This window comes from Loxodonta africana, chromosome 1 (assembly GCF_030014295.1).
Source record: "Loxodonta africana isolate mLoxAfr1 chromosome 1, mLoxAfr1.hap2, whole genome shotgun sequence".
Lineage (NCBI taxonomy): Eukaryota > Metazoa > Chordata > Mammalia > Proboscidea > Elephantidae > Loxodonta > Loxodonta africana.
In genome coordinates, this window is record NC_087342.1 from 215,688,919 (window position 1) to 215,703,017 (window position 14,099).

General features: G+C 37.3%; 1 protein-coding gene across 1 annotated transcript in view; it reads left to right on the top strand.

Moving 5' to 3' along the window:
• ADGB (androglobin) overlaps window positions 1-14,099 on the top strand; it is a 227,648-nt gene that overhangs the window by 60,451 nt on the left and 153,098 nt on the right. The window contains exons 8-9 of the mRNA XM_023550601.2: window positions 2,822-3,078; window positions 7,491-7,625. Coding sequence (XP_023406369.2) covers window positions 2,822-3,078; window positions 7,491-7,625 — 392 coding nt within the window. The remainder of the gene's footprint in view (window positions 1-2,821; window positions 3,079-7,490; window positions 7,626-14,099) is intronic.

A 14,099-nucleotide genomic window follows, 5' to 3' on the forward strand; every position in this document is an offset into this window, starting at 1 on the left:
TGCAACACTTAATTCACTTGGCTTCCACAACAGCAGATTCCTAGTTTTTCACCTATCCTATTTGCTGCTCTTTCCCAGTCTTCTTGGATAGTTCTCGGCCGCCACACAACCACTAAATGGTGTGCCCATGACTCTACATAATGATCTATTTGCCAGTGACATTTAAATTTATATCTCCATGCCCAATCACCTTTTTCTGAACTCAGACTGTATTTGTACACAACTGCCTAATTGACGCAGCTATGTGAATGTCAAAAATGTATCTCAGATTTAAAATATCTAGAAATGAACTCTCGATTCTCAGTTTCCCAAATCTGCACCTTTCCTTGAATGCCTCATCTCATTATATTGCACTCCCATCTACCTAGTTACTCAAGCTAAAAACTAGGGATCACCCTGATTACTCATATTTCCTTACTTCTCACATGCAGTCCCTCACTGAGTTCCAATAACAGTACCTCCTCCACTTATTCTGAATCTATTCGTTTTTCTACATCTCCATTATTATCATCCTAGATTGACTCACCATCATTGCTCATATGGACTAATGTTATAGCCTCTCAACCAGTCTCCCTGTGTCTCACTTACCTCTTTTAGTTAATGCTTCACATGGCAGTCAGAGTAATTTTCTAAAATATAAATCGGATCATATAGATCTCCTTCTTAAAACCTTTCTGTGGCTAACCATTACACTTGAATGATGTTTTAAAGTCTTTACCTTCGTCTTCACTGTCTAACCCTTGCATGATCTCTGACCTCATCCCTGACCTCATTTCTATCTCGGCAACCACTCACCGGCCATCCAGGTCTTATTTCTGTTTCTTAGATACACTAAACTGATTGACTCTTAGGATTTTTACATAAGCTATTCTTTTCTTCTGTCTGGAATGAGCTTCCATCAGATATTCACTTGACTGGGTGCAGTATGCCATTCAGATCTCACCAAGCTTAAATATCAATTAAATATCAATTTCTCAAACAAGCCTTCTTCACCATCCAATCAGAATTATTCATTCCCCAATTCCTTCATCCATTAATTTTCGTCAAGGATGTTATCACTACCGGTTATGTTTTATATTTTTATCTGTTGGCTGCCTCCATACAATAGAATGGTAAGGTCCATGAGAGCAGGGACCTGTTTAGTCTGTTCAAGGTTGTACGCCCAATGCTAGAAAAATGACTGAATGACTGACACATAGTAATGTTCTTAATAAATGTTTGTTGAATGAGTAATTTTAAATGTATTAAAAAAAAAAAGGCTATGTTAGAAATTTATAAGCTATTGTTTGGGAACTCAGATCAGGAACATATAGCCTCATTCTCCCAGAAAGTAATGCTTGAACTGAGCCTCAAAGAATTAGTTGAATTTAATGCAGCTGATTGAGGTGGGGAAGCCAACTGAGAGAAAAAAGAATAGTGTGGAAATATGCGAGAGCAGAGTGCAGTCCCAGAAGCACGTGTGGTTCTGCATGACTGGATTATGTGTTACTGGATACCAGAAGAGGGGTGGGTATGAGGGAGAGAGGTAAGCAGGAGCCATATAGACAGAGGTCTTTTATGCCATGATGCCGTGGTAAGGGATTTTCACAACATCCTAAGAGTGATAGAATGTCATTGAGGGATTTTAGACAGGAGGATGGCCTTATCAGATTAGTGATTTTGGAAGTTAGCTCTGGGAACAGCCCAGCAGATGGCAAAACTAGAGCAGGGAAATGGGCTTGTGCAGTATTCCACAGGGCATTGCAGAGGGGTTCTACTGAGGAGGAAACCCTGGTGGTATAGTGGTTAAGAGCTATGGCTACTAACCAAAAGGAGTTTGAATCCACCAGGTGCTCTTTGGACACTGTGGGGCAGTTCTACTCTGTCCTGTAGGGTCACTGTAAGTCAGAATCAACGGCAATGGGTTTGGTTTTTTTTTTTTGGAGTGGGGGGTGGGTTACTACTGAGGAAATGCAGTAGGAATTGAATGAAGATGATAGACTGCAAAGATATGAGGTCGGATTAAAGAGGCACAGTGTTTTATTGCATGATAGTTTTAAGGAGAGGAGACTTGGTCATTCTCAACTTTCTGACCTGAATGATAAGTAGAAGGATGTTTTTATTGTTTTGTCATTTAATTATTTGTTTTGGACAGATGTCTATGGCTGTATACATTGGTCTGGATATCAGGAGAGAGGTTTGAGCTAAAGCTAATGATTTCGGAAGTTACATCCATGTACGGGTGAACTCAAAACATGGGTGTGCTTACTCACTGAGGAAAGAGTAGATAAAATTACAAGAACAAAAAGAGGAGAACCTTGGGGAAGTGACCCTAAATTGACAACCACGTGTGAAGGAAAGGGGACATTAGAAGGAGTCTGCAAATAGTTTCTATAAAAATAGAGAGAAAACCAGATAAAATGATATTATGGAAGCCTCAGAGAAGAGTTTAAAGAAGAGAATGGTCAGCACTGTCCAATTCCACAAAGCCTCATAAGATAAAGACCTTTTGCATAAATGATAATGGATGGGAAAGTGCCTGGCACCTCTTAGGTGCTCAAATACTACTTTTCCCTTTCATGGTTGATAACATGACTGAATGATCTGAGACCAGAACAATGTTTTTGGTCTCTTTGTATCAGTAAAGCCGAGCACACAATAGATAAAGCTTGTTGAATGAACACATTTATAAAGCTATTTTTTTTTCTTTTTAAAAACTAAAAACTGAAATAACTATTGAAATGAGTTTTGTGAAATGCCAGGTTAATTTTTCTGTCAGTAATTTCTTGATGTGGAGTCAAAAGCTTCATTTGTAAATTTACGTTGATGTCTTTTGCCTAAGCCCAGGGTATGTGGACAAAGTCTGGGAGCTCTTGAAAGAAATATTGCCTGAATTTAAGCTTCCAAATGAGCTGGGCTCTGAAAGTAAAATAACAGTGATTGATACCAAATTAAAAGAACTGGGGAAAGAAGTAAAAGATGGCAAAGAGGTGAAAGAAGTGAAAGATGGAAAAGAAGGGAAAGACGTCAGAGATAACAAACCGGAAAACTCACTGACAACACTCAAAGTGCCTGAGAAAAGTGACAGAGTTCCAAAGGGTAAGATATTTTCTATCAAAGTGTTATTCAGTATGGATATTGTGTATAAATGCTGTATACTCATTGTCGAATTTAACACTTCTTTGTTGTCATTATCACTCCTTAAGTGTTTTGAAAACAGGCATGTGATCAGGATCGTTCCTTTCTAGAATTTTAGGACCTGGGACACTGTTTATTATCTGTTAATTATTGTTCCATACTTTGCTCTCTTTAAAAGGTGAAAAGCAATTCTCTACTTTGATGATACTAAATTAATACGCTGTTACGTAGGAAGAGGCATTAAGTTTCCAATTTTCATCAAAAACATCTTTTTTTATTGTAGTGAAATATACACGTTATTTGCTATTCAACAAAATTGTATCTTTCTTACGTGCTGTATATAGAGTGAAATGGACCAAAACAGCAAAGGGGAAAGGATACCTTTGTTTTTTTCAGGAAATGTGAATGGGACAAAGATTACGATTTGCCAACAACTTATTGTAAATTGGAATTTCAAATCTGAAGAAAAAAATGATTTCAAGTTGTTTTCCAAAGTGTAGGATCATTTCTTTCTTTAAAGTGGGAAATATATTAAGTATTTATTTTGTATATTCTCCAAAGTATTTCAAATAAATGTGCATATAAACACTAATGCTTGTATAGGGAAGTAGAATTATACTAGAAAATACTCAGCTTGTTGTACCACTTGATAGCCACGTATCATGATCTTTCAAATACCTATATTTTACAACATAGTCATATTTTCTCAGAACTATCTCTTACTGAGATCTCATCTATCAGCATTTCCCACAGTATACTGGACAGAACTTATTACTGAAGTGCTCCTCAAAAATACACCCAGTGAGTGAGATCTGTCTACCATAGGCTTTTCTTGGAATGATGTAATCATATGAAAGATAAGGAATAAGGAAACCATTTTTTTTTAACTACATTTGTTTTACCCAGTATGTCTAAAGTTAATTTGATCCTAAAAGCCCTTTCTCATGTCTCACAAATTAACATCCATCCACACACCCATTCATTCATTCAAACATGTGACTTGTTGAGTAGAGTGCCAATAATATTTTTAGGGGTTGGGGATAACATGGTAAATAAAATCAAATGTGAAACTTGCCTCCTGGACCTTATAGTCTAATGAGAGGGGTTGACAGTAATTTTTTTTTTTTTTTTTTTTAATGTAAGTTTATAACATATGAGCCTCGGAGGGAAATTCAGGAAGCTCTATGGGAGGAAGCATATTGGAAGTTTATATGGGTGAGTTGTTCTAGTCTGAGGCATTGAGAAGGAAGTTTGAGGTGAGTCCGCAAATATGAGAGGGAATTACCTAGTGGAAGATGAGGGACTTTTACTCCATGCAGAGGAGATAACAGGTATAAATATTATGAGGCATTAGGAGTGATAACGAAGCCTTTGGGTGGTGCAAACAGTCCATGTGCTCAGCTGCTAACCACAATGTTGAAGGTTCGAGTCCACCCAGAGGTGCCTCAGAAGAGAGGCCTGGTGACCTGGTTGCTCCAAAATCCGCTATTTAAAACCCTGTGGGACCATTCCTACTCTGACACACGTGGGGTCACCATAAGTCAGAACTGACTCAATGGCAACTGGTTAGGCAGGACGATGATGTGTTGGAGGACCTGGTGGAAAATGCATTTAGCTGGAGGAGAAGAAGTGAGAGATAAAGTGGCTTGAAAAGAGCTTGGACAGGTAAGCAGGGGAGAGAACATATCAAATCTTCTAGGTCATATTAAGATAGTATAGAATGTGGAGAGTAGGAGCCTCTAGGGACCAAGTAATTTTTCTTGCTCTGAAGGTTTATTGGGAAGCTGCTGCACCATTGACAGCAAGTGCTCCCACAAGGCAGGGACCTTTATAACTGTTTGAAATCAAAGAAACCGACATGTGCCACAAATTACTGTTTTTACAGGGAATTGTATGAGGAGTCTGAGTTTTTGGTAGGAAAAACAAATTATGAATTTTTTTATTTTATATGTACCAATAGACCCTGATGGGTATACTCTGGGGTATAATTAATAGTACTTCATATGTATCCCCTAAACACTCAGGATAGGCTTATGGGAGGGGGCAAGAAAAAAATCTATACTACTTACCAAAAATTGAGACACACTCAATGATTCAGCATGCTTTCATTAATGAAAACTCATGATATCAACAAACAATTTAAGGCAGAAAATAATTGGTTCAAAAAAGGGTTAAAGGAGTTAAACATCTGAGGGTTAGGTATAAAATTATGAGTGTGCAAAGGAGGCTAAGGAATGGCCAAGAAGCTGGAGAAAAACCAGAAGTGCGAGTTGGCACTGAGTCAAAGGAAAAGAGTGTTTCGAGAATCAGAGAAATTATCTATATCGAATACTATTTCGAGCTGAAATATGATGAGAAGTTAAATTTCTCCATTGGATTTTGTGAAATGGAGGTCATTGGGCATTGGCGAATGATGAGCGTGGAAGACATTTGAGAGGGCTGAACAGTAAGTAGGAAGTGAAATAATGTATCAACTATTCTGTGAGACGTTTGACTATAAAGAATAGGAGAGCTATGGGGTAGAGGTTGGCAGGGAATATGGGGTCCAGAGAGGACATTATTATTATTATTTTATTAAAGAGGGATGCTTGAATATTTTTAAGTGACCATTAGGGGTATCCAGCTGAGATGACAGCAATCAGGTAAGTTTCCTGAGAAGACAGGAGGAACAGGTTCTAGAGCCCAGGTAGAGGGATTGGCAGTAAAATCGGGAAGGGGGCGGGGGCAATAGCTCCTCTGTTCCGACAGCTGGGCACAGGAGAGGATGGATACAGATGTAAGTGGTTGGAGGTTTGGTAGTGAGAGGTTGAGGGCTTCTGAAGAAGGGCTTCAATCATAGCCTGGTTGTGAGCTGAGAGTGAGGCGGAGGTAAAAGGTAAAGATTTTCCTGGAGACTTCAGATAGATGTGGGAAAAGTTTGTAGAATGAGGGGAGGATTATCTCCAGTAAGACTCAGCTTCCAAGTTTATTCAGAGTGGGATTTGCCGGATGGGTGGGAAGAAATGGCAGAGAAGCAACACATTTATTTAGAGTGTTGGCAAAAAACATACTTTGATAAACACCGTTGTATACTATCCAGATTTCTATGTGAAGCAGTACAATTTTTTATGTTTTTGTTGTATATTATTTCTAAAATATGTATTCTGAGTAGGAGTTTGAAAGGTTTTAAAGTATCATTTCAAAATCACATTTAAAATCATATATTGTTATCCTAGATCAGTTTGTGTGTGTGTGTGTGTGTATTAAGTCAAATATTTATAGGAAACCCACAAAATAAAATTCTGATAATAACCTATTTTTATGCTTAAGTTTCTCAGTTAAATTTCTCATGCTGTATTTGAAGTTACAGTTATCTTGATTTTCATATCTAACATAGAGGTTAAATCTACTGTAAAAGCAAACATATGAGACAGGTTTTCTTTGGGGGCTCAGGAATATTACGCATTGTTAATGTCATAGTTTGTATTTATGCAAATTAAAAAAAACCTGACCAAAGGTGTTTACAAATTTAGCAGGTGATTCAGAGAACGAAATGGCAGAAATATGTGGAACTTGTCGGGTGTGCCTTGTTTCACCAGGTCTTGCAAGTTTTCTGCCTTTGACAGGGTGCAGTCTTAACACTTCTCTACTGCTCGTTTTAGTGGCAAATATTTGAGTTTTCCTTCTCTGAAAGGTTTCTGCCTTATACAGATTCCAGCTTTCATAGGTTCTACTGTATTAGAAAATAAAAATGTTGGGGGAGGGGGTGGAATTTTTAAGTGGAAGGAAAACATGCTTCATAGAAAACTATGTATGAATGGGAATTCAAGTGGTGGGGATAGGTTTGGATACAAGGGTTTTAGTACAGAAACCATGTTGGCAATAAGAAGTTGGTTTTTGGATGTTGGTTGGAATCTGGCACCCACCAGAAGATATCCTGGGGACAGACAGCTGAGTTTCCTTGAGGCCCCCAACAAGGAAGATCTGAGAAGTCTCCGTATTTAGGACTCAACTTTAAGTACATGCTTTGCTGATTTTTGTTTTTTCTGTTTTCTTTTTAATTTTTAAAATAAGAAAATTAGCCTGACATTATAATTTTATATGAAGAAACAATATTCAAATGATAATCTCTGTGAAACAAATTTAGGTGTAACAGATAACAGATAATGCTACACGTCTTTCATAACACATATTGATTTCCAAAGTTTCCTTTTTATTTTGATGTTTCTCATTAGAGGGAATGAAAGTTTTGGGAAATTCATGGCTATGGTTTCACATTTAAATAATACTATTGTTTGGCCTTCCTTCCCCCCCCCCAACATGTTGACTAAATAAGTAACAGACTTTGAGGCTTTATAGTGAAAAGATTTATTATAATTTTTTTAACATGTTAGAGAAAGCAGATGTAAAAGACCTTGGGAAGAAGAGGAGTAAAGATGGCGAAAAGGAAAAGGAAAAATTCAAATTCTCACTTCATGGTTCAAGACCCTCATCAGATGTGCAATACTCTCTGCAGTCCCTATCAGACTGTAAGCCATCTCTTAGAATAATAACTATTTTAGTTGTTTCCTAAAATGTTGGAAAATTCTGGAACATAAAAATATATTTCCTGACTGTAAATATCCAAATAAGTTTGTTCAAGGTTGCCTGTAGTATTTATGCACAGATGCGGGTATATGCACGGGGGCAAGATCCTACCTATGAGACAGAAGGCAAGTTATCCAAGTTCTTATGGTCTAACGGTCTTGGCCGAAGTTCTCAGGTAAAGCAGGATCCTGCTGTTTATTTGCAAGTATTTCTCTGAAAAGCACTAAGAGATTAAATATATCGTCCATAAAAACTCACAGCTACTTGCTTATGTAGTTAGATGGTGGCCACCAAGTCTAACAGAAAGCATACTTACACCCACTTGCTCACGGTGCGCTTCCATCTCTTTTGCTGTTGTGTGCTTTCTAGTTGATTCCAACTTATAGAGACCCTATAGGACAGAGTAACAGTGCCCTGTAGGGATTCCTGGGCTGAAATCTTTACAGGAACAGATCGTCTAGTCTTTCCCCATGGAGTAGCTGGTGGATTCAAACTGCGGACCTTTTCCTGTTAGCAGCCAAGTGCTTAACCAATGGGACATCAGGGCTCCTTTCAGCTCTTTTTCTACATTTTTAAAGAAATAACTATCAGTTTTAGAAACAGTTGTCTGTTTATATCATGATATTGACAGCCACACTTTTTGCATATCACATTATGATTGGATAAAACCACCCACTGCCGTCGAGTCAATTCTGACTCATAGCGACCCTATAGGGCAGAGTAGAACTGCCCCATAGAGTTTCCAAGGAGTGCCTGGCAGATTTGAACCACTGACCTCTTGGTTAGCAGCCATAGCACTTAACCACTATGCCACCAGGGTTTCCTATGAATGGATTAAAAAAAAAACAAAACCCACTGCCTTCGATTCGAGACAGAGTAAACGTGGATAGACATAAGAAATGCATTTATAACAATTCCATTGTATACAGGTCATGTCTTATAGCGGAAATGCTCTGGCCTGTATTTCTCTCACCTAACATCATATTGCAGACCCTTCATTTTAGTTAATACATTTCTAATATATATTTCCGCTTTGGACTGTTTAGTTGTCTCTAAGGACCCCCCCATTCCCCAACCGTAGGCCAGTGCACTTTTGTCCTGTATATCAGTTAAGAAAAACCAAACCAAAACAAAACCAAACCCGTTGTCAGAGTCTTAGTATCTGAGAATTAAGTGATAAAATCCATGTAAAGTGCTTAGCACTTGTTGTAGAGCTACGCTTTAGCATACTTTTGCTAAAATCTTTGTTCTTTTTTTTTTAAAACTGTATTTTAGATGAGGGTTTACAGAGCAAATTAGTTCCCTATTAAACAATGCACATATATGGTTTTGTGACATTGGTTGCCACCTACACAATTTGTCAACAGTCTCCCCTTCTTGAACCTGGGTTCCCCATTACCAGCTTTCCTGTCTCCTCCTGCCTTCTTGTCCTTGCCCCTGGGCTGGTGTGCCCATTTAGTCTCATTTTGTTTTATGGGCCTGTCTAATCTTTGGCTGAAGGGCGAACCTCAGGAGTAACTTCATTACTGAGCTAAAAGAGTACCTGGGGGCCATATTCTCTGGGTTTTTCCAGTCTCTGTCAGACCAGTAAGTCTGGTTTATTTTTTTGTGTGAGTTAGAATTTTGTTCTATATTTTTCTCCAGCTCTATCCAGGGCCCTCTATTGTGATCTCTGTCAGAGCAGTCAGTGCTGGTAGCCCGGCACTATCTAGTTGTTCTGAATTCAGTCTCGTGGCGGCTGTGGCACTCTGTGGTCTATTAGTCCTTTGGACTAATCTTTCCCTTGTGTCTTTGGTTTTCTTCATTCCCCCTTGCTCCAGACGGGGTGAGACCAGTGAAGTATTTTAGATGACCGCTAGCAAGCTTTTAAGGCCCCAGATGCTACTGACCGAGTAGGATGTAGAACATTTTCTTTATGAACTATGGTATGCCAATTAAGCTAGATGTTGTCTGAGATCATGGTCTCCAGCCCTTCGCCCAGTAATTCAGTCCCTCATGGAGTTTGGATGTGTCTATGGAGCTTCCATGACCTTGCCTTGGTCAGGTTGTGCTGGCTTCCCCAGTATTGTGTACTGTCTTACCCTTCACCATAGTTGCCACTTGTCTATGGTCTACTTAGTGTTTTTCCCTCCCCATTCCTCTCCTCCCTCATAACCATAAAAGATTGTTTCTTATTGTGTATAAACCTTCTCATGAGTTTTTATAGTAGTGGTCTTATACAATATTTGTACTTTTGTGATTGATTTATTTCACTTAGCATAATGCCCTTCAAATTCATCCTTGTGGTGAGATATTTTGAAGATTTGTCATTGTTCTTTATTGTTATACAGTATTCTGTCATGTGTATGTGACAGTTTGTTTATCCATTCATCTATTGATGGGCACTTAGGTTGTTTCCATCTTTTTGCTATTATGAATAGGGCTGAAATGAACATGGGTGTGCATATGTCTATTTGTGTGACAAATCTTATTTCTCTAGGACATATTCCTAGGAGTGGGATTGCTGGATCATATGGCATTTCTATTTCTAGCTTTTAAAGGAAGTGCTATATCATTTTCCAAAATCGTTGTATCATTTTACATGCCCACCAGCAGTGCATAAGAGTTCCAGTTTCCTCACAGCCTCTCCAACATTTGTTATTTTCTGTTTTTTTTTTTTTTTTATTGTGCCGGTAATGCGGGGGTGAGATGGTATCTCATTATGGTTTTAATTTGCATTTCTCTAATGGCTAGTAATCCTGAGCATTTCCTCATGTGTCTGTTAGACACCTGAATGTCTTCTTTGGTGAGGTGTCTGTTTGTATCATTTGTCCATTTTTTAATTGGAGCATTTGTCTTTTTGTTGTAGAGGTGCTGATTTTCCTGCAGATTTTAGAGATTACACCTTTGTTGGATTTGTTGCAGCCAAAAATTTTTTCCCGGTCTGTAGATTCTCTTTTTATTCTTTTTTTTTAAAGTCTTTTGATGAGCATAAGTGTTTAATTTTTTGAAGATCCCAGTTATCTAGCTTATCTTCTGCTTTTGTTAATTCTTAAATATTCTAAAGATAAGAGATTGTGTTAGAATGCACTCTCTCTATAGGGGTATTTTATCTAGCATCGTGAAGAGAGTGGCCATTTTGAACTTCCTGCTCCCACAGTGTTAATCTAAGGCGGTTTTAGGTGGTGCTGTTTTAATTTACCTTCCTGCAATGGCTTTGGGTTTACTTGTAACTGAGATCGTGGATGGACCTGAACAGTGAAAAACTCACTGAGTTACAATTCAGACTTATGGGAATCAAATATCATGGCCTTTTTATGATTTATGTTAGATTTGGTATTAGATACATAGTATTTTATAGTTAATTCTGAGACAGGATTGAATGTTTGATACAAAGATCCTCCTATCTCATTAATTTTCTGAAAGTAGTGTATGTATCAGAGCTGTCATTAAAATAAAAGGGCACTCACAGCTTTAAAAATGCCATTAAAAGTGATGGCATTGAAATGGCAGAAATGATGTAAATATTTATATATGCTTTTTTATGCATAATTTAGCTAATATCCACTGCATACCCTCAGAAAGTGACCTTTAAGGTTTCTCTCCAATATTTATTTTCAAAGTTTGTGTATTCATTGGTACACTAGCTGCTGGAACTAACGAATGCCTCAAACAGGATGTATAGTTCTTTCTCAATCAAATGAAGTCTAAGACTAGCTGTAATCATTGGCAAGCATCTCTTTTCTAAATGGTGTTTAAGAGACACCTGCTCCTTCCATCTTAAGGCTGTGACACCTTTAGCATGTGAATTCTAAAGATCCATGCCAGGGGAAGGGGAAAGATCTCGGAGTGTTGTATGTGTGAGGTTTTTAAGGGTAAACCTAGTCACGTTGTGTGTCATTTCTGCTCACGTGCTGTTAAGTGCGATTCAGTTCTATGGCCATATCTGGCTATTAGGAATGTTAGGAAATACAGTTTGGCCAAGTGCTCAGGAGGAAGAAGAGAGCATTTGGTGATCACGTTATTGACTATATTGTTAAACATATTCTGAATTATCTTTTGGTAACAATAAGTTAAGGAGTCTTAGTGGCACAGTGGTTAAGTGCTTGGCTACTAACCGAAAGGTGGGCGCTCAAACCCAGCAGCTGCTCTGCATAAAAGACCTGGCTATCCGCCCCCATAAAGATTACTGCCTAGAAGACCCTATGAGGCAGTTCTTCTGTCACATGGGGTCACTATGAGCTAGAATCGACTCGACTGCACTCAGCAACAACAATAAGTTATTGCAAAGCCCAAGTTTCTAATATTTTCTGGTAATTTTTCCCCCCTCTCGGATCTAGAAAGGTTCTGATTTATCCATAATTGCATAACTTAGGTGTCTCTAATTCATGTCAGAAATTTTATACATCTCTTTGAAAGGCTACATTTTAAATTTGCCTAGAGAATAAAAGTTTTCAACAACTTTAGTAGTTGTTAATATCCACAGACACTGAAAGAGGATGTATAGTAGTTGGAGTGTGAGCCCTGGAGCATACTCTTCGAGTTTATAACCCCACATTGCACTTCTTAATTTTGCATCTTTGGACACATTACTTAATCTATTTCTAACTCAGTGTCCTTACCAGAAAAATGATGTTAGTCATAAAGCTTATGTGAGAACTGAACTAATTCATGTAAAATGCTTAGGACAGTGCTTAACAGAGAGTAAGCATTAAATAAATGTTAGCAATTCTGGGAAATTGATGTAACAGCACATGAGAATATAGATGTATATACTAACAAATGTCTTTTAGGCTTTTGTAGTAGTTTTGTGGTTGGTTCATGGTCTGTCTCATTGTGCACCAGACTGAAACTTATTTATTAAGACAGTAAAATTTTAATGTGAAATAAAATCAGTGATAATTTTTTTTTTATAATCTTACATACTTTATAGCAGAGTCTTCTGAAATATGTTTACAAGAAACAAAACAGAAATGTATCATACGTAAAATGAGACATCTAGATCATATCAATATGGCAAAACTCTCTTCTGAGCAGTAAAATACATATGATTAGTCTGTCAGTTGTAGGTCTTACGAGATTCGTAAATACTGAAGGAAATACTTCAAGAGCTACAATGGCAGTTTTAGAGATTATGATTTCAATGTCATCTCCTCAACCCAGAATGGAGCTTCTTTTCTTAAATTTCTGTATCGACTATTAGAATTGTTAATGTACAGTCGTACTAATTAATTGAAAATTTGTTCCATCATCTGGAAAGATAGGTATGAAAATTCTGGGGTTGGTTTCATTTCTAGTTACTTCACTAGCAGGTATTAGAGAGCTCCAGATTCAATTTATTTCAGATATTCTAAAAAAGCTTTTCTTTAAATCTAAAAAAACAAAAAAGAAAAAATCCAGAAAGCATTGTTAGTGTTGTAATATTGCAAAGGAAGAAAAGCCTGGCGATCTACTTCTGAAAATCAGCCAGTGAAAACCCTGTGGATCACAATGATCTGATCCTGTTGTGTATGGGGTCACCATGAATGGGGCTGATTTGACAGCAGCTAACAACAACAACAGCAATATTACAAAGTCAGGCAACACATGTACAGAGAGGTAATGGACAGCATATAAATTATCTGAGATCTTTAAAAAATGGTTCTTATCTTCTTGGGGTAATAGAATCTTTCTGTAATCTTAGGAAAATTATGAACCTTCCCTCTTCTCAAATACTTATTATGCACACATACATGCAATGTTTTACTTGACATTTTTCGGTACTCGTGAGCTCCTGAAGCCCATTTATAGGATTTATGGAATTTAGCTTACAGATTCCTGTTTTACATCCCATTGTCATCCTGATTTTACAGGTTGCCTTTTAACTGATAGTCACCAGTATGATCATACCAGTGTTTGTGACCAGCTTCCATTCTGATTGTTATGTGTCCATGATAGTATTTAAAATTTTTTAAATATTTAAAATTTTACCCCTAACTTCACACTGATGTTTTCAGGAATATGTTTGGATATCTGAATTTTAAATATTGCATGTTTATCACTTAAATATTGTACATACAAAATTTGTGATTATTCCTGGAATTAGGAGCAAAATATTTTTATCTACATTATTAATATCTGTATGTCAAGACCACTTTCTTTACCCCATGTGTCTACAGTTGTTTTTTTTAATGACCCCACCTAGAACTCCCAAGTTTCCATATATTTTATTAAAAAATTCAGAATTTTTCAAAATATTTGTATCACTGTCCAACTCCGTTTTTAAGATAATAAAGAATCTAAAAGTTGGAATAACAAAAAATATCTATGACAAAGTATTTTATACCTGAAGATGTAGATTTACAAAATTTTATTGAAAGACATGAAGATCTCCAGTTTGGAATGTAATTTCGAGCAAAATACTTTTACATTTTAAGAGGTTTTCAATCAAGGTTATA